The 26257-nt window shown below is 45.7% G+C and overlaps 1 protein-coding gene across 1 annotated transcript in view; it reads right to left on the minus strand.

The window, feature by feature from the left end:
- Positions 1–26257, minus strand: part of LOC131292240 (restin homolog) — a 52477-nt gene that overhangs the window by 20048 nt on the left and 6172 nt on the right. The window contains exons 2-4 of the mRNA XM_058320797.1: positions 3911–3976; positions 2131–2244; positions 742–798 (exon numbers count right to left, since the gene is read on the minus strand). Of these exons, the coding sequence (XP_058176780.1) occupies positions 742–798; positions 2131–2244; positions 3911–3976 (237 nt within the window). The remainder of the gene's footprint in view (positions 1–741; positions 799–2130; positions 2245–3910; positions 3977–26257) is intronic.

Below are 26257 nucleotides of genomic sequence, written 5' to 3' on the forward strand. Positions count from 1 at the left end.
GAAACGAAGGACGTTTCCTCAAGAACGGGATTCCACGTAGTTGGGAATGCAATAAGCGGGTTGTTATTATTTTTAAACTAAACGAATCCAATCTAACAAGGACTTATGTAGTAAGACATGGGGAGGTTTAGTATCCTAACAATTTATAAATACCGATAAATCATTTTTTAGATCAAAGAGTTATTGAAACAATAAAATGGATAGTTGTTTCTATTAGTCTGGGGTTTAATAAAGTTGTCATATAACGAACCGGTAACCTTTTTCCACATCTAAGACTGCAATAAACATTACGGGAAAGCCGCATGCACGTGTCTGTTAAGCGACGATGGGCATTAATTAGAGTTGATATAAACGGAACTTCATGCGACGTCCTCAGTCACAGGGCGAGGGACAACTTTTGAAGTGCAAATGCACCATTTCCGCCAACGTCGACTTCTGAAGACCACTTTCACGATGATGACAAATGAGATGATGTCCTTGAATCCTTCTTCTACACAGAATGAAGGGTCGACGAAGAGTTTGCAGGCGAGACAGGAATTAAAAAACAAAACCATCCACTTAAAGCCGTTTTTAAGCCGTTTTGTAAGCCGCGTTGGTTAGGCGAAGGGTGTGTGAGGACATTTTTGAAGCAAAATAGCGCAGGTGAGTGAAAGCTCCCGGGCGAAAATGGTGCTGGTGTGCGAACGCAACCCAGCCCGACAGCAGTGCAGCAGCATCCAGCATCGTCCGTGCACACTTTACCTGAGCTTCTGCGCCTTCCGGTTGCCTCCCAGTAGACATCGGAGCCGGTGGAGGCGCCTGGTTGTGTGTCCCCGGTGGGAGGACCATCAGCAGCATTGTGCATAAATAGCGAGCGTTTTTCCAACCGGAATGAAAAACCGTACATGCAGGGAGCGCGATGATCGTGCGTGTGGGTAGATGTGTGCGTGTACGTGTTTATGGAAAGTAATGCACATAACCGAATCGAAAACATACAGCAACACACAGTGACGAAGGTAAAGGGGGGTGCAAGGAACAAACGACACACACACACACACACGGAGCGGGTGGGATGAGAATACAAGATGGAGAGGGAAACAAAAGAAATAAATAAGTGTCAGCTTTCATCAAACTACACTAAGGGCGAGCTTAAGTTTAATCCTTATGTACTAAATCGTCAGCGCGCTAATTGCTTCCATGAAGTACTAAAGTGGTGATAATGAGGTGCGAAACAATGTTGGCTAAACTGGAACACTTGTGAAACGGTAGCGCAAGTTATGTTTTTGCGCAAATATAATAACAGGTGTTTATGACACGATGGTATCCTCTCGTTTGGTTGAGTCTTTTGCGAAACAGTAGCATATCACTTATTAGAAACTCTATAATATTCTCCTAACTGGTTCTAGTTTATCTTCTATACCTATCTATCTTCTATCTATCTATCTATCTATCTATCTATATCTATCTATCTATAATATATAAAATTTAGCAACTTGTAAGATGTAAGATTGTACAAGCTCAATTTGCATGCAAGTTTTCTATGCACAAATTCATCTAAAACACAGTGACACACAAAACAAACATATCGCGAAGATGCACAAATCAACCAAAACGCAATCCAGAGCTTACTCCGATGGACAAACACGCAGAAACTGAAGGAGATGTTTGATGGACAGTTTTTAACAAGAAATAGTTTCAAAGCTTCCTAACATTGATATGAAGTCGGACAGTACCGATTTCAATGGTTTGAAAAGTGACCCAACTGGAGTTGTATGAATGGATGAATGTTGAATGAATGTTACATTTGACTAAAATTCCGTAATTCACTTCCTAAATAGCGTTCACATAAAAACTACATAATACAGCCCATGTAACCGAGAAAATGAGCTAGTATAATTAAATAGTACCAATAAATCATACAATCCTAAATGTGCTTCGTTACAATATGCGACACATAAATCTACCTCTTGTTAATTTATACTCATAATGAACTATTACATGCAAGACTAAAGATCTAACCACAGTCGAAGAAAGTCCCATTCGGAAACTGACCGCCCCAAAACGCTCTTCTCTATCCGTCACGACTAGTAGCGGAAATGGCCACCTTTCGTCCATTTCCGACCGCCGATGCGATGATGACGTGCTACTTACTCGAAGTCTTGCGATCGGACCGATTGCTCTTGAACCCGGAGTCGGGCGAGTGGGACGAACGGGATGAGACGGGGCGCTCGAACGCCAGGTCGGTTTCGCTTTCTTCGTCCACATCTGCACGTTGCCGCCGGAAGTGTCGGCACAGGGGGGTGGTTTTATTTTTCGTTTTTAGGCGTTTGTTTACGTCGTTCACCGTTACATGTGAGTGTTCGTTTCAGTGGGTCAATCGGTCGGTCGGTCAAATTCGAACCCAGCCAGGGTTAGACGTTAGGGTACACGTCGAAGCAGTTTTCAAGTTAACCAGAACCGGGCCCAGAATTCCCACGCAAACCGTCACAAGCAGGGTTCGTGCCAGGGCAACAGGTGTGCACACAGTTTTCCCCCCGGGCCATCGCGGAGGCACGTTTCGCGTGACAAATGATTGACACATTGTTGTAATTATTATTTTGATTGGATGTTTGTTTTCATTTTTTTTTTTGAATGTCCACAACGTTACGTGAGTTACGTAAACGCCGTAGGATGGTTGTTTTGTTTAGTTTTTCGTTCACGTGGGCGTCCAGCGGGTTTTGTTTTTCATTTGACAAATAACACCGATGATCAAGCACGGTTGTCAAACGGTCATTAGTTAAATGGTTAACCGAATTCATACGCGGTCGAGTTTGTGTGGTCAGATTTGCGAGTAGGAGTTAGTTAAAGTAAGAAACAAGCAGGTGCGAACAAGCAAGCGTAGGATGTAACACATTGTTAGCATTGAAATGGAAAAAAGTGTTAAATAGTAGAAAGTCACAGTAAAACGTGTAGCAAGCACATTGCAGTAAGGAGATGAAGAAATAAAAGACAAAAGAAAAAAAAATAGAGAAAGAAAACATAGATCATGAATAATGTATCAAACACATGCACATATAAAAAAGTTTAAAAATAAACACGTTTCCACTTCAAAACAGAGATACTACATTAAAGTAAATGAGAACGATTAACTACGATGCATAAAATTTGAAGAATGAGGAAATCTGTAGTGAAAAAAAGTCACCTTCTCAGTTTGAGAATACTATAGCCGAACCATGAAAAACAATCTAACTTTGGCCGAGTCCCGGATAAATAATTCATGTTGCTTGTCCTGCATTGAACGGATTGTGCTATGAACCAAATTAAATATGAAAAATAATAAATCTGTTTCAAAACAAAACCCCGTTTTGTGTTTTCAATCGTCAATAAACGCAAATGTTTGATGCACCGGAAAGCAAAACAGCGGGCGCTTCCGAAGCGGATAAAGCCCTTCGGTCCAAAGTTATGCGTTTCGGAAATTGAAAACATCAGCTGTCTCGACAAAAAGATGCCGGATGTTGGTTGGTGGAGGGCTTTGGAGTTGAACCGGTAAGAGCATTCCGATGGGCTACATTTCCTACGCTCATCCTAGAACGGTGCAGAAGTTCATCGCAAGTGCAGACCGAAAACGAGGCCAACGGTTACGCCTGTTTTCTCCCCCATCCCTCCCAGGCGGGCGGAAATGCTGATCGCGTTCGAATGGGTGCGCGCAGTTGTAAAGCAATTCCATCGCTCTTTCCATACCCGTACCTGGGAGAGTATTTTAACCTAATGACAGGAAATTGTGTTTGGGATTAAATCTTGGAGAAAACAGAAAAAAGGGGGCGACCTTTCTAGACGAGCAACAACAACATTTTCTTTTCACCGTTTGTAACTTTGCAGGAGAGTATTGTGATGATCTGTGAAGTGGGGGAAAATAAAGCGACACAAAACAAACAAACGAAAAGCTTCTTACCTGGCAGATGTGATTTGTTGAAATCGGATTCGCTCGGTCGTCTCATTTTACTGTCGAGGGCAGATACTGTAGCGAGACGTTGCATTTTGAATCATCGTCGTCCGTGCAGCCAATGGGGAATTTGGTTTCGGCCGCAATTGTTGTCGTTTCCCGACCGAGAAGACCGTTTTGTTCGTCCGCGTCGTGATTTAATGTGTTCGTGATTAGTTCAATGGCATCCATGCAAACATGAGACATCGGGTGAGTAGAGAAAACAAAAACAGAAAGAAGAAAAAAAGAGAAAAAACACACACAAACACGTAAGTAACACTAGAACTAGAAAACAGCAAAAAATAAAAACAAACACAATTGATAAAAAAAACCACGCAAGCATACGTAAGCAAATGAATTCGATGGTAACACTTGGAAAACAGACGAAACAGACGAAAATTAGTAAACTGGTGTCAATATTTAGTGTCGCGGAAAGTGGATAAATGAGCAAATCACTCACCACTCGCAATGTGCGAGGGATACGCCGAAATGGCAAAGAAAGAGCATATCGAAAAGGTGTGAAAAGTCAGACTCTGTTAACCCACAAAAACGGCAGCACGATAATGGCAAAACAAACGTTTGGGCAACGAAGTTAAGATGTGGCCATGGTGAAGAACTGTCGTAAACAAGAAACGTAAATGGCAAAAGATCAACCTTTGCTCAGTGCGGATCGTTGTTTTGCCGGAAATTTACTTTAGTTAGGGTTACAAAACAACGACGGAGTCATGTTCTACTTTGCATTAGGAAAAAATTGAGTAAACCATACCCTACCCCTTTCTAAACATGGTATCAAGAGTGCATATAGCCATAAATAATATTATCTAAGTCAATGAAAGGGAACCGAAGGAATGCACCTTCCTTCTACGCTTGTCGCTCTTCTAGGGAAACCATAAAATACATCTTTAATAATAACGATACCATCACTCAAGAAGCTTATCTTCTAATTCAATAAAGATTAGGAACAAAACTTCGCCCTATAAATCTCGACCATTATGAACTATATCACCGCCTGCCAGCTCATTGTGGCAGGTTGGATGGCGTGTTGATGGCGTTATAGCACTTACGATGATGTAAGCCTTTGCCCATAATCAACGCTGTGACAGCTCCTATTTTAAAAGACCCACACCGTGTACCATCACGCTGGGGTAGTAAATAATTTTAAGATGGTGTATATTTGGGCGGAGAAGACGCCCCAGCCCGATAGGTGGTGACCGCATACGGGTTACGAGATCAAAGGGATGCTCAGATGGGGTGTTGGTGAACGATTCACCACCATTAGTCACTCAATCCCGGACGGGTTGAGGGGGGTGTGCAATATCGTAAACTATTGTCACGAACCGCTCATAAAGCGGACTATAGTCCTAGTATCTGAACTCAACTGGCAGCAACAGCAGCAGCTGGAGGAGTACCGACCCCCGGGGGGTGCCGACGAGTGGATCCATTTGTAACCGGTGTATTTGACTTGTGATTTGGAGTTAAAATTGACCCATACATCACACTACTCCATCGATCTACCGTCCCCTTTGGAGTTCGTCCCAAGCCGAAGGGTTGTATCTCACATGGGAGGGAAACATTTCAAAAGCTTGTGTGGGTGTTGCTGTCGACGCCGGTGTCAGCACAACCGGACGTACACACAACGACTCCCAATGCGAAGGGCAACCAGAGTCTCCGAAGGTGTGATATACCCTGACCGACCGTTACGACGCCATTGCCAATCGTCGATAAATCGCCATTCTGAGGTAACGAGAACGTGGAGCATGAACACCTCATATTCTACACCTCGTGGTTCGCTAAGTAAGAAAAATGATTTCTGGAACCACCAACCTCCTCTCCGGGACAGCCTTGTCTGTCATGATGAAAAATATTGTTATAAATGTGCTCCAAATCCCAAAGCCCTCCACACTCCAAGAGGGGGAAAAGTTTCACCGTGATTTCACCATGTTCTCCAATGTCGAGTGAACTCATCGGCGGACACCTTCGCACCAGCAAACTTGCGGACAAAATATGACTGATAGCAGCCGAGCTCTAGGTGACTGTCTGATTTCATATAAATTACCATTGGAGCCATAATTCACTGCGTCTCGGACCCGTGCGCGCGTTCCTTTTACGAGCCGTGCCCGGAAAAGGTCGACTTCCGGCGGTAACGGATTTTGGATAGCCTGGGTCGTATTTCACCAATACCAACCACCGATGGTGGGAGGTGAAGCGGGGGTTAGTAAAGGGCTAATCAATCGGCTTAGTATGAAAGTGGGACGACGGTGGAACGAGAGCCGACACATTGTTGTAATTCTAGACCCAATAATCCATGGCAAATAAGTAACGGAAATGGTCGGAGAAAGGGCAAGACAAGGTATCCAAGCCCCCCTGGGGGTGGGTTGGTCGCAAATTGTAGCTTGTTCCCAGCACAGCAGCCTAAATCGCGCCCACCAATGCTGCAATTGTGAACTCTGGTACCGACCCGATCGGTGTCACCCGATGCTGCCTTTGGCACACAAATTCCACCTCTCTCTTTCACTTAACACATGGCTGGAGATCCATCATTGGATGTGCGCCCCAACGGCCATTAGCCTCAAACACACATTCACCAAAAAAAAACTAGCTCCAAAACCAGCTGAAACCAACACGAAATGTGAACCAGAGATTCACATGGGACCAAAAGTATGATATACAATGCCTGCTCAAACTCCAACCCAGACAAGCCGGCTCCGGATGGTCATCAGTCACCGGACGCCTTCGGTTCGGCTACTCGCACTCATCCTCGGCGGGATTCACACACTTTTTCCGAGGCCGCGCTTTCAAAAAACGCACTCGTGGACTCGAGGTGGTACTCGACTCTTGGGGTCGCACTTTGCCCGAGTGTGTCTGTTGTGCGTGGATCTGCCAAAAAAGGGGGCTTTCTAGTTGACAGTCATCAAGTGGATCCGAGTTAGGGGTCCTTGTTTTTTTTCTGCAAAACCACTTCACACATACACACATATATACATAGACTTTTCCTAAGGCAACTAGCAATACACAATCATTCCCATTCCGATGAGTTGAAGTACAGAACTCGCAAGTATTTATTCCCCAATGACATCAGACACCTTCTAACGCTAACGCTAGAACCGTTCACATTCCCCAAGAGAACCTTGCGTTTGGATATATTCTGAACGAAACAGCATCGCAAAAAAAAGCACCAGAAGCTCAAACATTGACCTACCGAGCGCGACCATTTGGACGTGGAACGACCTTAAACAAACAGCCGGACTCCGGACAGCCACCAGACGTTGCCCAGAGAACCGTTGAGTGTTTCCAATGTCCGTCTCCCTGGGAAGCGAAACAAGTTCGCGATGATTGCGAAGGAAATTAACAAGTTTATTGTGCTTCCCAAAGTTCGCAAATCAGAGACCGGGGTGTGCAAATTGTGGCACCACGATTCGTTCCCTGAGCAAATAGAAAACTCGGAACTGGAAGTTTTGTTGTTTGTTATTTCATACCGTACTTTACTTCAGCGATTTTCTTTGAACTTTCTTAACATCTACCACGCGCGACCACCAAAGATCACTTTCATTACTCAGAACTCCTTCAATCGCCCGAATCCCTCGTGAGATTATGGACGGGATCCATTTGCTCGAGCTGGAACTCGTTGTTTTGCTTTAATTAGCTCCGAAACCTTCCGGTGCATCCCGGTGGCCAATAGGCCTCCCGCGCCCAGGGACGCACCCTGTTCCGAAACGCAGGTTAATTAATCACGCCAACAGAGTTCCGGGAGTTGGAAATGGTTCTCCCATCCGGGAAAGTTGCACAACATTTGCATTGTGTGCACTCTGCTGCTCTGCTGCTCTGCCAATCCGTCTGGCATATTTTACCATAATACGGAGCGGAGGCTGAATGCAGCATCAACACAGAATGAAGTAAGATAACACAGATGACTCCTGCCGGCAGAACCTGCCCTAACAAAGCCGATAGGTCACACCGTTCCCTCCCTTGAAACGACATTGATTTTCCATTTCTGTTTTTGCCCTCTCTCCGAGGCTTCTGAGTATCCGATGGCATATGACATTCATCGGGCACCATAAATTACCATCCGCTCAAGCGGTCAAGTCTATGTGTGGAAAGGAAGGAGGAGAGCAACTGGGTGGAAGAGCTCGTGCATACGCAGCTGCAACTATGTGCAATAACTCGTCCTGACCGTAGCTAAATGTAAATACAACATGCCATTGCCAAGTTCAGGGGTATCGTCGTTCGTGAAGCGACCGAGCTCGGATTGATGATTGCAAAACACTGGCAACACTGGCTCCACCTGGATGGAGAACTCTTTCAATCGTTGGGTTCAATGGAAGTAATCAAAGCTTATCTTTTTAAATCTCGCAAATTGCACGGTCAAAATTGCAACGCACACCGAGAAAGATTGCAGCAAAAATGTGGATTAATTTGGACGAGAGAAAAATCCCACGGTTCAATACCACCGGAAGAAGGGGAGAAATCATTGTAAGTCGTGAGGTGGGGGGAGGTTGAAGGCCTGAAGGCGGTCGATTATAAAAATCGACGCTTTAATTGACCGTGAGGATCACGTCATCCACGCCAATCCCCTTGCTTGCGGGTGGCAAACGGAATCGAGTTGAGAGCTGCCGACAGCTTGGACAGTTTGCGTTTACTTTGCGGTCGAGCTTCTTAATTAGTGTAATTGGTGCCAATATGCTTACTTAAGCACAGATTTTCCACTCCCCCGATCGTTGGGCGGTGATAACAGGTTGCAACAACCGTTGTGCTACCAATCGCAAACAGGTGATTGATTACGGTGATAAGTAAATGGACTAGTTAATAGTTTTTGGTGAGTGTATAAACTCCAGTCCAGGACTGACGAATTTAAGGTATTTTAATTTAAAATCTCAAGAAGGAGAATATGAAGAAAACCCGCAGTTGGTGAAAATCACCGCAATGGATTGAAAGTATTTTGTATCTTGCACTCTCCCCGTAACGGAACAAAACAACGGTTATCACTTTACGTCAGTAAACGTTACAACAAATTGCACGTAATTCCTTCGGTTTCATGGCGGGTGGGTGGTGGAAAACCGTTTCACTCCCTTTCAAACTCCCCCCCATTTTCGCCCAGCCAACACCCGGTTGAACCGAACTACTTGTACACCACGTTTAGCACAATCGTTTTTTAATTATATGCACGCAGAGAGAAGGTTCCCCAAGGTGGGATCGTTTCTCCACTCAAACGATTAGTCTTTACGCCATCGCTCGAAGGTTCCCAATGCTCGGAAGTGCTTTTCCCATGAGCAGAAAAACCGGTGTGTAGGTACATCCGCCCGCATTTTGCATCGGCAACGGTCAGAGTTTGCAGGAAATGTGTTCTATTCTTGCTGGTATTTTGGGGGGAGGAGTATATTTTGGGGGGAGGACTCGTCCGAAAATAACATCCAAAGCTCGCTTTAACGCATCGTCCACTCGTTGGGAATGTGTAAGTATTTCCAGTAGAAGTGGTCCAAAATGGGAACGCATCTGACTGAAGCATCATCCATTTTCATCGAACGGTGCAAACCGCAGAACCGGACCCATTGCGTTAGTTCAAGTTCAATGGTTCCACCACATTGCCGTGGGAACGATACTTTTCGGCTGGAAAATCTATTGCCCTTCGTTTTGGGCGATTCGATAGCATGCAAAAAGCGTTTAGCATTCCATCACATGCGTTAGTCCGTGTTCGGCGCTTGGAACCGCTGTCAAATCAAATGTTCACAGAAACTAAACTTCATGCCCCTTTTTCGGTTCAATCGATTCGTCTATTTCAGAGCTTCAATGGAACTCACAGTTATGTAAGCTCAGAATTCCAGAACCAGCCTCGGGATGGCGATGGAAAATACCATTCAGTGTTGTCAAATTCGAGGGAAAACAATGTTCCATGGAAGCGTGAGACGGATCAAGTCCTCCTCTGTCCACGGAGAACTTTTATTAGCGATCAAATTCTCAATTCTCACAATCTGTAATAAGTTTCATAAAAGTCTGAACCTTTTTCGAGCGAAATGAGGCCACTTTAAAACGAACTCATCTACCGACTGATCTCATTCCGTCGGCTGGAATGGTAAAATTAACTTCCAGCGAAACGAACGAACGATATCTAGTTCCCAACGTTAAATCGCACACACTTGCCCAAACAATTCGAGACATTTTGAAAAAGCGAACTGATGCAACAATTGGTGAAGGGGATGGAGTGTGGATAAATAGTTTCCCAGAACCATCCCTCCTCCTCCGATGGCTTAGGGGTGGAGGTCGTAAAGGGCGGTGCAAATGCCATTCTGGCGCCGCCGGTTCACAGTAGATGAAGTGCTACTTCCTCGGAGGTTTCCGGACTCGGACCAACTACAGTTGGCCGCCCGCTTTCGACGAGGCAACAGGTGGCACAGCATTGTTAAGCCTTAATCATGATGGACGGCCGTTCATTGGAATCCGTGCTTTCCGGTGAGCCCGCTGGATGTAAAAGTTCGCTGGCCACTTGTGGCCATTAGTCAGTCGAGATCGGTATCAGTGCACCACGGGTGTTTCGCCATGGCAATCGCAACCGATGGAATGATTGGAAAATTTCCCATTCCACAGACGGTGGGGGCCTGCTGACTTTTATCCTACGGTGCATAAAAGTCTACCGTACGAGTTGGGGGCGTAGATTGAAATAAAGTGTGCAGAGTTTCGATACCGATAAAAAGGATAAATTTACCGAAATGTCAAACCAATGGTGCAAATGAAATGCATTCTGTGAAGCATCGAACTAACAAGTCAAAGCTTCAGTAATTAACCACAAGCCTTCGGGGGAAAATCTGCCAATGGATAAAACGAAAAGAACACTCAATGAAAAAATGCTCTTCATAGCCAATTTCATTTACTGACCGATAACAACCAGAATGTATGTATTATTAATTAATTAATAAAATCGGGGAAAAATGTTACCATTGAAATATTTTTAACTTTCTGTAACACGAAACCAATAGGGGTGGTACATTCTGATGATTCAAGCGCCCACTGTGTATTGACAGCTTTCAATGCTGGTTATCGATTTGTACCAATAAACAAGGGATTTGCTAGGCACCAATGTCACAACAGGTGTCGTACGGCATGATATACAAAAGGTTATCCATTTTTCTCTGTCTCCTAATCGCACCATGCTGTTCATCGATGCAATAGCGAATTATTCTAATCCGGTTAACAAATTAGGTGCATTACTTCCTCCCCACGAACACACACACAATATCGTGAGGCGTGTGTACACTTCCGCACACATGATATGCTAATGAAGCGTGGTCCCGACGTGGCTCGGAAAGTAAATCACACGCCGCCGACGGATACCTTCCACGCTAATCTGTATGCTGGAAGTAAACGACCTCCGTCCACGTTAGGTATTAGTCGCGTACATGGTGTGTTGGGCTCTTGGCTCGCACCTTCCATGGCTGAACCGGAGAAGGCAGTGGACACGGTGCGTCCGTCGTCTGAAGGGTCTCCGGTCAATGGATTTAGTTTCCAAAGACCAGCCTGTGACACGCACGACTACGGTACGGTGTCAATGTCAATCACGCGACACCACATCGACCTAACCGCGCAGGTCAGTCCTAGAGGCGAAGAGCGGAGTCCGAGGATGTCTAGGCAAACGGCAGCAGCTTTGCGGTGACTTGCTGGATAATTGCCGGACCACTACCGTTAACAGCTGGCAGGGGAAGTTTCACTTCCGACAGGTGAGCAACCTCGAGGAACCCGGCCTGGTGTTTGGTAAAACAATAGGGGTTTTAAAGATATCGTCAACAACAATGGCATACAAAATACCTTTTCTGCAGGCGGACAAGAATCCAAGGACTTCTTGTGGAGGAATTACACTCCGCATCGTTCGGAAGCGTCGATGGTTACCAACAACAATAGTCCAACGCCAGAAGGTTCACCCTTAAACTCCTGGACCAGCAGCATATCCAACGAAGTACTCTTCACAATCCTTTTGTTTTCATCTTCAACCATATGCCTCTCCAGGGATAGTCAACCTCGTCTTGACCATTACCTTCATTGACTTAGTTTTTCCCTTATTCTGAGTTCAGTCAAATGTTCACGCGACCGTGGAACAATCCTATCGGAGTCGTAAACAAAATAGCTAAGCGTGAGTTTTAGCGACTCCCAGCGATAGTACCCTTTCCTCTCGCTTTTTTCGCGAATGGTGCAGAGAATGCGCTTGTAGCCGGTTTTACCCTTCCAACCACCGATACAGGACAATAATTCAATCGGGGATTTATTGCAAAAGCAGTTTCTGCGCGTTCCAAGCGCAAAGAAAAAAATACACACAGCATGGCGTACACCCATTGTTTCGCTGCACGACTGGCTGCTCACGAACGTTTGGCCATAGGGCGGCACTACGTGTGGTGACTGAACTTTACGCGATACCAACACAATAAAAAGAAGTACTTGGGAGAGCAAAAAAAAACAAAAAAAAGCCAACCCCCTAACGCCACCATATTAATTAACGTTCGAAGGGGCAATAAACATGGGCTCGCGGTTTGGAGGAGAGCGGTGGTGCCGAGGGTAATCTAAACAACAGAGGAATCGTGCACCGACTCTCCAAGTTGGTTCACCCGGGCGGTTGTTGTTGCCTCATCTTGGGGATGGTTTTTCGTGACTTCAGCTGTTCTGCTAAAGCTTCGTTGTTTTTGCTGAACGTCCGTATAAGGCCAACGTTTACTCTTAGGTACCGTCCCCGTCACGGTTTAGCACAGCCGGTATTGCCAAAGGGTGTCACCTTCCCCTGCTCGGTTCTGCCGAGCCCAAGGTGTCTACATTCTCGCCCCGACTGGCTCGATTGCTTTCGGTAAAAATGGCAACAGGTTTGGTCCGTTGTAAACCGAGAATCCGATAGCGAAAGGGTAAGGAAGAGACCCGGCTCGTGTCCATGACGCTCTGACGTTCTGTTTCGCAACATGCCGTCACGCTGCACCCGCTGTTGTTGCTTTCGATTTGGCCCAGAATTGCAGAACTAAAGGTTGCACTTGTCACATCGTTAAAAGTAAACCAGTTTCCACTTGCAGCGGGTAACATGAGCCAGTACTCTATGTTTGCTCACTTGACCAGAACTGTGTGTGCGTGTGTGTGGCCAACTCAGTTCCGAAAAATTGTCTCGTAAATTCGATACCAAAAGTTTTGAGTGCTATGTTATGGCCTCCCGTGAAAGGCTGGAGTCCGGAGTTCTGGTCCTTCGCCACAAACTTGCCACATTTAATCACACCCGAACCTTGACGCGAACGCGAGAAAGTGTTCCTTCCCGCCTCAGCAGGGGACAGAGAGTGGTAAAATAACCCATTCGGTGGGCAATAACCATCCTTATCGGTGACACCATTTCGCACGCCCGCCCGGATCTTGTTAAGTCCCGATGTTACGGCGTTTGCTGCAAGAGTACAGCGCGCTGACAAGCCCCCATCTAGAGGTTGGCATCGCTCGTCGGCTGAAAATGTTGCATGCCAGGTTTGAGGAACATAAAAAGGTGGTGGTAAATAAATGAACCGATGTCCCCATTTTCCCCCACACACCTTTCGCCACTTTCATTAGGAGCACGTCCAACGGCTGAGATGTACACGGGACCGATTAGTGACGGTTAAGCACTTTTGGCGTTTGGTTTGGTCGCTTCGCTTCGCCTACAAAACACATCAAAAGAAGGGCTGGCTGGGGTAAGTTTGTTTCCCGCTTCACCTTCAAGAGCTGCGCCTTACTTCGCCGGAGTGTCTTTGCAGTGAAGCTTACCGTGTTCCGCCAACTTCCGCCTCAGCGCGTCACTTGAGAGCGCCGTGGGGATTAGTTTGTAGCGAGATATTTGCACACTTACCTGCAACGAAAGTAAAGAAAAGGCACTCGATTAGGCAATTGATTAGGTGGTGGTGGTGTGCATTTAGCTCAAAAAAAATGAAGCTCGTAGCTGCGGGACTACGGATTTCTCTATTGCCGCGCGCTCAGCATAAAATGACAGCAGGAATCGGAAAATGATAGATTGGTATCGAGCAGACGGAGGCGGCGGAAGAAAAGTCCGTCCAAAGCGCGGCGATGGGAAAAGCTTTCCGCAAACATCCGCATTTTATGGCGAGGTAAAGTAAACCGTTTCCCGCACATCGCTCGAATCGTTTCCCCGGTACCACGATGAAGAGAGGTAGAGAGAGGGAGAGATGGTGGCGCCACCGGTGGTCGAGGGGCTTTCCATCATTCCCCCTAACTCGCCCAGGCTCCACCTCCTCACGCCCCTCTTTCGGCGCCGTTGCCCGCAAGCCTCGGGATGGGCGGATAAATCAATTTCACTTTCGGAACGTGACCACGCCGAGGCAGGCAGGCAGGCAGGCAGAGAGTGGCGAGAAACCGTAACACCGGCGTCATCGTACCCAACCGCACACCCTCGTCAGCGCCCTTCCCCGGGTTTTCCTCGTGGTAGACCGCATAGATCATAGATTCACATTTTCATTAGTCACGATTATGAGGCGGTTGTGGCACGGGTGAGGGAGTCAGAGGAGGCAAAAGAGGGACACAAACGCGCTTACAATCATAAATTTTTACCACCACCACCATTCAAACTCCCCTCACACCTTCAAGCGGTTCCATGTGAGGTTTAAGTTTCAGCGCTTCACGGTTGAAGTTCCATATTTCGTCGACTCGCGGAACGGAGCCGTTTCTCACTCGTCGGATCTCAGAGGGAGACCTTCACGACGAGGAGCACAAATGGATGAATCGTGTAGCACACTATTTGGCTCGACGGAACTCCTGCCCACGGTGGATTTCCACCGTTTCCCGGAGGAACGATCGTCGGGGAGGATTTTTTATTTCATTTTGCAAATGGATCCGATTTTAGCGTACGTGATGCGCTTTGCAGAAATGGTTGCATCCGTTCTCGTTTCAGAATCGTGCGTTGAAAACGCAAAATAACATTTGAAACAAGTGGGAACATACTGTCCAGCATGAGGGGAAAAAAATCAGAAAACTGCGGATTTTCCAATTAGTGTTGAATATTGATTTCAATTATGTATTCCGATATGTTTCTATTCAAAATGGTTCCTGGAAATAAATGTATTTCAATGGTTAAAAATAAATTAACGGACAGTTCACAACATAACTTTTCAATCAAACAGCTAATGAGTTTGATTGCTCATTTTCAGGTGAAAATTAAATGATATCGGTCCACAAAAACAAAACTTCCCAGTGGACAGAAACTACTGCGCGCAGCCAACAGTTATAACAATGCAATTGTTCTACTTTCTCCGAACCGGTCGGTCCTCCAATTCCATGGGTCGGACTTTCATCTGGTTCATCCATTAATTTCATCTCGTCGCCAGCCCAGCGGACAGCGAGAGCTATTCAAAGTGAGAAACCGGAAATTTGTGTGACCGAGGGTTATTAGCGAACTCGTAAATCTGTTGGCAAATGCGATACAGAGCGCGCCATTAGCGACTAGTTACAACCGTCTTTAGTAGCGTCATCATCGGATCCGATGGAAAGCCGAGCGTGCTGGAGACGAGGAACACATCCAGTTTCGGAGATTGCGGACAGGGCTGGTGGTGGTGGACCGACCCACCATTGAGCATACATATTTGCATCAATTTAGTATTTAACGACAGCGACGAGGAGGAGGAGGTCTGAAAGTCAAATTTGGCAAATCGGGTTGTTTTGGTCTCCTCCCAAACGCGAGAAGGAAACAATTTTCCGCCTCGTCCCCGGGTACGCAATTATTTCAGCGCATGTCGTTGCGATGTTTGTTGTTTGCTGGTTGTTTCGAATCTTTCCTTTATTTTTGTTTTGTTTTTGAATGTTGTTTTATGATCAGTGAATCGCCATCCTCAGTCCGTTTCGCACTGTTGCGCTTGCGGGCGATTTTTTTTTCATTTTAGTGGCCAAAATTTATTACCATCCAAACGGGGAGGCCTCCTCCACTTTACGTCATCGAAAGCTGCTTGACTTTTTAGCCCATCGTGTGCAAATGATGGCGAGAAAATTCCTTCTCTGGTTATAATTTGTTTGCCCGTGACATCCAACTCGGGTATGCTTACCCTAAAAAGAACCTAGAATGCGAATTGACCGTAAGCTTTCCTTTCTTCCCCTCCAAACCCACCAAAATAACAAACGAATATGAACCGATAGTTTATCTGTGGCGAGTTTTGTGGTGGCCAATGATAATATTCCTATTTAAGGAAACCGTTCCCAAACAAGGAACCGTGAAGCCTTTTACTCCCCCGGTGAAGCGGAAAAGGTAAAAAAGCAAAAGCGTTAAAGCCAAAAACGAAAAAAAAAGAGTGAACCGAATGCAAATGGCACGACGGAATTTGCAAAGAACATGGCGTTACCATGCGCCACCCGGAAAAAAAAATGCTTCGAAGCGAGCCAGTCGGGAAGATAATGGCGCTCCCGCCAAAAATGGTAACGCAGTAAAAATATGAACGGCAAACACCACATTAGATATAGGAGTTTTGCGTTGGTCGAGTAATCCAGTTCACGAATTTTGTGGCGAGATCGTGAACGATAGCGCAGAAGAATAAAATGTGTTGATATGCTAAGTAGGTTCTTCTGTTGATCAAAACTGGTGTTTTAGTTTTTCCCAAACTTACAGGAAATTGGTAGCTTTTAATTTTACTGCCTTACTTGTCAATAGTTATATTCAAACACAAAGTTGAAAAGCTTCTTGCTTCTCCAATATAAAATACGGAAAAATGAAACTATAACCCAGCTTAAGGTAATTACAGGGCAGGACTATAAAATAACTCCAATAACCAACGAGATATGGGAATTTAATTCCTCCGCAAACCGTTTTCCGCTGCTAATTGGATTTCCGATAAATGATGTTTTGCAACGGAATATGATGAGCCGCGCGTTTCAGAGCATTCCCGGCGGAAATTAGCTCGCGTGGAAAGAGACCTTAGCGGTCGTGACAATAATTGCATTTTCCAGAATGGTCCCCGAAAATGTGGTGAATGTCAAATGTGTCACCAATCCGTCAACTGCGAATGACCCGGGTCCGGGGACTAGCTAAACGTCATCTGCGCAACCGGAACTAATTTTCAATTCAGCTCGCGGAACGCAACATCAACCCCTTGGGAACGGACGGAACCTCCGATTAATTTACAGCCAATTATCACAACTGCTGTGGAGAGAAAAAAACCATACAAAAACACACACACGAACGAAGATGGAGGTAAGAATAGATTGCACATTGCGAGGAATGACGATGTTGTTGATGATGCTTACGTCGAAGACGAAGCAAACGTTCTTAACCTCTCAAGCCCTCAGGGATGATGACATCAGGGAAGGTAATTTTATACCACGCAACCGCAGGCCTACAGCTGCCGCAGGGGTCTTTAAACCGTACAACATTGAGAGCCATTGTTGTGTGGACGTTTTTTCTATATCAAGATGAGGATTTTACGCCGCAACTTGGCGAGTACTAAACAATTCAAATGCAAAGACCATTGACCAAGTGGAGACACCACATGTAGCGGCTATCGGACAGCATGACTACTGTGTTTCTACCACTTGGAAACCTGCGGCACTTTCAAGTAACACTGGCGTGGGCGCCCGGCACGGTCCAGTGTGCTTGACATTAAGTAATATTTATCGATCGAACTGAAGCCGCCGACACACGGTGCGCGAGATGCCGCGGATTATACAAATGTTGTTTGACAAACTTTCCTCACTCGAGCAACACTCAAAAAAAGGCAGATTAACCATAACAAAACCAAACACACACACACACCCAAGGTGCCTCGGACTTGTAGATGCTATGTCTCTGTTATGCCAAAGACAATTAATCGATTAGAGGGATTTACGCCCAAGTTTGTCGATCGCGATCTTGGCCAAAGCTCGGCTCAAGTGTCGTTCGGAAGTGGAGCCCTGTTTGATGTGTATATTTAAAAAGCCACCCCGAGACCAGGAGGACATTTTTGTTTTGATCAATTTGTCAACAGATCATCGTCTTTCGGGCCAGGGGACAATTAATCACATGAAGGTGTCTTATATTTCGTTTCTTTTTCGTTTATGGATTTATATTTGGTTACGACATGTTTTGCACGTCTTCATTGTCGTCCTCCTCCCGGGAAGAACCGTTTCGTTCTCGAGTAGTTTGTTTACACCGTCGCACCGATCGTAAATCAAATATTAAGTGTGGATACCCGAACATTTCCAAGTGGTGCTTTTTCCAAAACGTGTTTTTGTCATCTTTTTGTACACTTTATGGTTAGTGTTATTTACAATTTTCTGTATCTCAAAGTTGAAGAAATATTTTTGAGACATATTTTTAAATCACAAAATACCAGCTGATGAGCTCTTGCATAAAATTGAATACTCTTGGGGTAAGTAACAAAACTTGTGGTTATGAAGCTAATAAGCCGGTGAAGAAAATACCAGACCAAGGAGAGTTGCATGCAACAGTAAAAAATATCCACTTAAATCCCCCTCGCCTTTCTGACCCACCGCAAATTGGATGCGTTCGGGTTTTAATAATTATCCATATTATTACCAATTTTCGCTTGTCCGAACCAAAGCATGTAAACATAACGATACAATTTCACGATTGGCCAAAACCGTGCCCTGGCTCGAACATTACATCAACAGCAGTGTAAGCACTTTATTGGCACAGTTTTGTAGACAGGCTTAGAGCTCTTCCACTACAGCATCCCAATCCCACGAGACAACAAAAACGGTATATCGCCCACAAACTCAACGGCGCGTAACGAGGCGCCGGAAAAGGCTTCACTTTCGATCAAAAGCCACCACCAGTCGACCCCACCGTATTACTAGCATTACTAGTAGAGACCACCGCCGGCGTCATGCTAGTTTTCCCAGGTCCGAGGGACAGTGATGGAGCTCCCTCGTACCGGCGTTGCACAATCTCCGGTCGGGCGTGAAGAAGCGTGAATGTGCGGACGAAGGATGCTTACGAGGGCACGATGCGAGAAGATGATACGTCCGCAAAGTTCGTCATTTTCCCACAATGAATGAGGCGCTACAGTTTCCCACTCCGGCAGCCATTTATCGTGCGTCGACTCAACGTCATCGTAATGCCTCGGATGGGGTTTATATATGGGCCGGTGAAGAAAAGTATGGCAAACGCGTAGATCTAATATCTGAGCAGTCGTTTAGTCGATTTGTTAAGAGAAAGTTAGATAGAAAAAATAAATCTATTAAGCTTGCATGATATGCTTGCCAAACGTTTTTCCAACATCGATTAAGAAAACATCGATGAAGGGCTGTTTCTCTTCCCAAGAGCTTTACATTTTCTCATGGAGGCCAAAGTTTAGTTACCGGTTCTCCAGTCGGACAATGCATGAAAAGCGCTCAGACAACCCTAGAGGAAAGAAGTAGGTTTCTCGGTCAACATACGCTCGCTCGGGCAGGAAAACTGGATGCCCGTGAAAGTCAAACCATCGGTTTCGATTACTGCACCAAATCTTATAGAACCGTAAACATATTTTTTTTTTACATCGAGAAGTAACACTCACCTATTTTCGCTTCCCATAACAAATATATGATAAAAAAATTATTTGCAAATGAAAAAAGAGTACACAGATAAACGTCAGTTTTTCTTAACTTCGTGTTTGTGGTGCTGACGTCCGCGTCATATTATTGGAGTTTATCTACATCTCAGGTAAGATTAAAGTGGACTTTAAATAAAGCCGGTTTGTTTTTGGTTCCTTATCATGAGCGTGCACCGTGTGTATGGTTGGAACAGGAAAGAAGTAGCTACCTTGTGGTAAAGCTACCCCCTGTGATGCTAAACGGGCCATTAACAGGTGAGAGAATGATTTTATTTCTAGCATTTTCCACAACCACGATGCATTAATGCAAAACTTGCCAGTTTAAGTATTCCAATTAAGTGCTCAAATAGCAACATAAAGTTTAAACTAAGTTGACAGCGCTCGTTTCACGCTCCAGGTAGCCCGGGGGAGCATTAACATTGTCATAAAATAAAAGATTCCGACGTGCGAAATCACTTCTCTCAACAGGTCGTTAAGATTGAGTTCAAACTACGACTTTGTACGTTGTCTATTTCCACCTGCCTCACACCTTGACCATTCGAAAAACTTCTTACGATAGCTCGCAATCGTCGTATATCGGCAATAAACAGATATTTGCGAAAAGCGCAGAAAATAAAAAAACAACTCCGTTTAGCAAAAAAATGACCAATGGATCGAAATAGCGCTGACGGAAAGGGGCTGACTCATCTTCGATCGGGCAGGAACAAATATTACGACTTCATTTACATCTATCAATCGACCGAAAACCCAAATTGGGCACCGCGTTGTGGCAGTAAAACAGCGCCACTCGGTCGAATCGAAACTTGAATAAATATTGCGCGCGCGGGGAGATTCATTATCACCTTTCGCAAGTAGGTTCGCTCTCGCGCCGGTGTCATAAAGTTCCTTTTATTAGCTTGCCCATGTGCTTACCGATGTCACATTCCCGTTCACAGTGAGTTGGGGTGAACGCTTTGATGGCGGATGTTTGGGAATGTTTTTTGGTGACGCGGGCAAGAGTTTTGTTTACCCATCGTTTCCTTTTACAAAAGCACCCGGTTGCCGGTGCGCAAGCCTCCGGGGTTTTGAAAATAATACCGAGCGATAAATTTTGTCATTTTATTCCATTCCCTAACCCGGTAACCGAATGAACCACGCACCGGGGTATCAGAACCGATCCGATTCTAAGGCGACCCATTTGCGACAAAAGATGAACCATTTTGAACCATATTTGCCGATCGTGCATCATTCATTCCGATCTTTATGGGGCTTCCACAGCTTCGGCAAAACTGAACTGATTTAATGTTCAGCATTTGGTCGGCTTCAAAAGGATAAAACAACGTCGTGACTGAAGCGGTCGATGGGTCAGTGCTTTGGCGACGCTTATTGAAAACCTCCCATTAAAATCGACACTCCGGGGCGAGATTTACACACCGGTCCATCAGCCCACGGACTTCGAGGCAAACACTTCCGCTAAACCCGGACACTTCCCATGTAACGGTTTCGTCGGTGTGGTCACCTTCTTTTTTCGGTGCGCAATCGTACGAGACAAATCTCAAAAACATCCCAATATGCGATGCGCCGACGCGCAGATGATGAACCGATGGATGAACAACGCCAAATGCATCGTATGAATTAAACGCTTTTTGAAAGATCACAACACGAAAAAAAAGGCCAACACGCCTCTCCCACCTCTAAACATTGCCTTTTGGCGGACATAAATCACAACTCGATAAATAATTCATTTCGACGGCGATGGGAATCATCGGGCTCCTTTTCTGGACGATGCCCTGCCGTTAGCGTTAAAAACCATATGGTAAAGTTGGGAAAAATCAGCACAAATCTGAGCTCTAGAAAAGCCTTCAGATCGTGGGGTTTTAACTCATACCCCGTTGACTCTGGTCGCTACTAAGTTAGTCGCCTCGGGAGAGTCTCTAAGTCTCGGGAGAGGGATTTGTTTTTGCATAACCAAAAGGTCAGCACTGGGGAATAGAAAAACAAAAACAGCGCACCGAGATGGACACGATCGAGAATTGGAGGGAGGGAGGGGGGAATAAAAATAAAGCCCAATGGCATGTTGTGCAAAAATGCCACGACACCGTCAAGCTTATTATTGCTAACTCCACGAACCTAGCCCCAGACTCGACGGCGGTCTCCAGGAGTGGTTCTTCAGTAGGTTTGTAGGTGATTGTGCCTTGGACATTCGCAACAGCACAACAAACAACAAATCGCGACTGTTATGGTGCAATGATACGCCGAAGTTGGATGGCTTGTCCCCCCCCACCTCCGGGGAGGTCTTTGTTGTACAAACATAGAAGAGAACCTCCGCGGTCGTGAGCTCCGAAACCCTTTTCTTGCCTGCGGTTTTGGACTAATGAAAATATTTTCGCAAAACTACATCGTGACTGGCGGATCTGTTCAAGGTTGCTCCCTGGAGGACCCTCTCCCCTGGAGATCCCTTTCTACCACCACCACCTTTTTTTTGCAAACTCCGTGGTCCTATAGCCCCGTTTCTCTGTTGATTTGACACTGATTTGACAAACTTGGCGTTTGGACACGCTGAAAAGTGCGCACACTGACGTTGATCGATAGGTGGCGCGGTTCAGCGAGGCTTCGGAAAAGACTCAACACACGGGCCCCGTGTTGCGTTTAGGGTCGGAACGAACCACGTGCGATGTAAAAGAAGGAAGCCGACACCGGGAGATGGTGGTAATTGTCAGCCGAACATGCGCCTGAAGTCTGGTGTTTTTTTTTTGTGAAGAAAGGCCTATCTAACGAATTTAATCAAAAGACGCAACATACTGACGCGGTAGACAAAGGTGTTGTTGGACAATCAAGTCCAGGGATAGAGAGCTTGTGGTCGTCTAACAGGTTGGTATAGATCTAACAAATTGTTGGTAGGTGCAATTCAAAAGCAATGAAATGTGTCTAAATTATTCTTCATATATCTTTTTAATTGCCCTCGTTAACTCCAACCCCCTAAGAGACGACCTAGAGTCGCGTTCCAATAGCAAGGTTGGAGAAAATGCTACCGAAGGCTTAAGATGGATGCATTTTCCAGCTCACTAGGCGTGCGCCAACAACGAAGCCGTTCTGAGCCACCAACTCCACGGTCCAAGGTTCGTGCCATCGTGCCTCCCTATCCACCCTCCCCTAGAGCTTAGCGCCCGTAACGACATTAAATCAATCGGCCGCCATCGAGTTGGAATCGGCGCGGCAAAACACCTTCAACGGTGGTTCAATTTTGCCGCACACGATTCACATCACATTCGCGAAGGTTAATTGCGACCAGTTGTTTAATTGCAGCGTTCGGTAGGAAATGGACCCATCCCTGCCTCTCTTCGACCACTGCGACCCATCCCATGAGGTTCTACGCCCAATCGCGAGCAGAGCCTCCGCCGATGGCCGTTAATTACGGGGGGCATTACCGTGAAACATTTTTTGACATTAAACCATTAAAATGATCTTTTTTGTAGAACGTAAAATGCAAAGGTCTTGAAGGGCATCGGACAGCAGTAAAAAGAACTTTCAAACTGTTTGGTGCAATTAAAGTATGATAGACAAAAACATAAGTAAAAACTATTTTTCTATCTACAAAAATTTTCAAAATTATTATGGAATTTATGGTAAAAGTTTTAAAGTCATACAAAATACACAATGGGCCACTACAAATGTGGACAGTATGGCTTATGTATTGCAATATTTTAAATATCTTATACCAGGTTGACTTTTTAGTTTTTAGTAGATCGTTGATAACAATTGTGAACGATTTAAGTAGTGAATAAAGATCACTTAAAACATATTTGTAAACTCTTTTGACCGCCAAACTTGGAAGACACGAAACAAACGAATCCTTCAATTTTTGCAGCAAAGAGAATAAGTTCACGTCCCATAATAACCATGTTAGTGGATAAACAACGGCACTAGAATACACTTCTCAAGTACCATTACGTACTACCCCTGAAGTAACACTTTCCAAGACGCTGCCGAATAGAAAACGCTGCAAGCATAGTATAATATTCGTGAATATTCGCAAACAGTAGCAAGTCGTTGGTCAACAGGAAGACACAGCGAAGTCTTGAAAGACCCTCTCCCCCTCGAAGAACCTATTGTATTTCTGGTGGAATAGGAAACCCCTCCCCTTTGGCAAAGGAACTCACCCCCGGACTGGTGAGGCGCCTTAGGTATCCTATTGCTATTCATCCCTCCAAAATTTCCATATCGGCTACATGTCATTGTCCATTGGCAAGACCCGGGCGGCGGAGGCTGGGCTGGGAGTTGGCGGCTGGCCCAAGCCCTGTGACTGTTTGCATTTGGCTTCGGGGCAAACAACGATTATGTCTACAAACCGGCGACAACGCGCCTGTTCGAGATGTAACCGAAACCGTGCGCCATCGGTTCCGGTTACCAGGCGAGAATATTGGCGCCATTTGGAAAATGGACGGCGACGTGGAGCGGGGTGGTTTTGGGTCTTCCACACCACTCCTCGAAGGAGGAACAGGTTGCTGGAAACTGCTCAACTCAATCGTGTCAGATCGAACAGTTATCATCGCTGGCACTCGCCGGTGAAATTATTTTACCGGTACTCTTAGGCTTCTGACTCGCACCATCCAAGTATCCGGTTGCATATGCAATTCTCACCCACACGACGATCTCCGGCGGCTCCGAGACGCTTCTGTGCAAAAGATCATTGCGGTTCCCGAACGTGACGCGCTTCCGTATCTCCCCCAGGGTGTCGGTATGTATGTGTGCCCATGAGGTAAACCTCATGTCAATTAAGCGTACCGGCGCGTCGTAAACACTCACCAACCATATTATTGAATTACGACCGTCGCCAAACTCCTAATGCGAAAACGGTTTCTTTGGGGGACTTACGGACGAAAAAAAATGTGTTTAGAAACATTTCCGGGCAACCTGCTCCGAAGCACTTTCCCCTCGGTTGGTAGGTTTACAAATTAGCCACCCACGCGCGTTCCATCCAAGTTCACCCCAAAACAAGCGCAAACAACTTTGGGGTCGGGTCGAAAAATTTGGTGGGAAAAAAGTTTCACTTTCCACAACGCTTTCTTTTCCTAGCCCCGAAAAATTATCATCATCACCTCGCGTCGGGTGTCGCGACAAGTATTAACGCTGATTTATTTATTGTTTGATGGATTGCATTTACACTCCTGGCGTTAAGCTCATTGGTTTTCCACCATCCTCTAAGAAGTTCCAGCAAAAGTGTAGCCATTAAACTCATCTCAGAAGAATGAAAACTCCATCCACCAATCCAGGCGGAAGGATCAACATTATCTAAAGCAGCAAGATAAATTTATCCGCAGTGCACACCGCATCTAAGGCTGGAGAAATGGGACGAAATGTTCCAACACGCCTCCACACCTTTTACAGCCTGAAGTAAAAGTTGATTTTAAAAAATTACCAAACATCCTTTTGCGCGTGTGTGTCAACAAACGCAACGCTGGAAGCCAGGAGGGAGCGGGCCGGGAGCAATATGGTAAAATAAATTGGCTGCGCATATATTTCGGTTCCAGCCCGAAATAAAATCATGAAAAAAAAGAAACAACAAACACAACATCATCATATTCACCTTCAAAAAAGCTCCTCTCATGCCCCGAAAACTTTCGCAAAAACCAAAAAATAAACTGCCTCATAAGGAAGATGGCAAAACAAAACATGCCCAACAAAAAGCATGACGATGTTAAAGCCACACAACTGGTATATAAGAGTGCACAAACATAACAGCAAAACAGATGCAAAACAGCACAATATTGGCACAGGTTGAGCCCGGCAGGGTTTCAAGCAAGCGCAACAACCGAAGCACCGAATCTCGACACAGTTGTACAACATCGCGCGACGATGCCATGCAAATTCAGGTTCAGCTTCGGCTACATTTCCCGGCCACCGACGAACACCGACATTCCCCGCGATGCGTTTGCAACCTGCTACGGTGAACCATTGAATGATGAGAGGAAGTAAAAAAAAAACAACTACTGTTCACAATCAGCATGTTGTACAAGAGATAAAGTCCAACCCGGTCAGTCGAAAGACAGATAACGACGGTACGACCGGCACGCTCTTCCATCTTCTTGGAGGATGGCAGCCCGAGCGCCATGTTATTATTTTCACTTTTGTTCGTTTGTGGAGCAACACTCATTTGAATTTGGGTTCATTTGTCCACTTTCCACCATAGTCCATAGTATATACCAACACAGACACATACACACCGAGCTTGTGGAACACTTTCCACCGAAGAAGCGGAGTGGAGCTGAGCGTCTTCATGACTTAGGAAGTGACGGAGTTAGTCCAATTCGAAGGTTTGGCGTCATCAGAAGATGACGACTGTTATGATAATAAAGGCACTACGTCTAAATACTCTTTGTATTTACCGGTATATCTCAAGTCGAGCTGGACACCGTCAATTCTGGCTGGATAGACCTCCTAGTCCTTAAGGTGGAACGACACGAACTCCAGAAGATCTGTTGATGTTGGCAGAGGAGGAACCGGCTCACCTGTTCCAGTCCCAACCGAACCGGCTGCAAGCGATGAGAACCTGTGCCTCTGGTGACACACTCCACACTTCGATGGACCTACTTTGACGACAGGCAGAAAGTCTCGCCGACAGGCCCAGAGACTCCCAACGGAGAGAGGTCGCTCGGTCGTCCGCTGTAGGACACACGCGGGGCTTTTCGTTTGTAATTGTCGTGACCGGATTGGCACAGCTCTGGCGAAGGGAGCGGTAGTTTCGTGCGTGACCCGCTTTTCTTTCTTCAGCCCGGTTTCGGTGCAACTGTTACCACACTACGGTTGTCTTGGCCAGAAAGAAGATTGTTGAGAC

The sequence above is a fragment of the Anopheles ziemanni genome, chromosome 2 (genome assembly GCF_943734765.1).
Source record: "Anopheles ziemanni chromosome 2, idAnoZiCoDA_A2_x.2, whole genome shotgun sequence".
NCBI lineage: Eukaryota > Metazoa > Arthropoda > Insecta > Diptera > Culicidae > Anopheles > Anopheles ziemanni.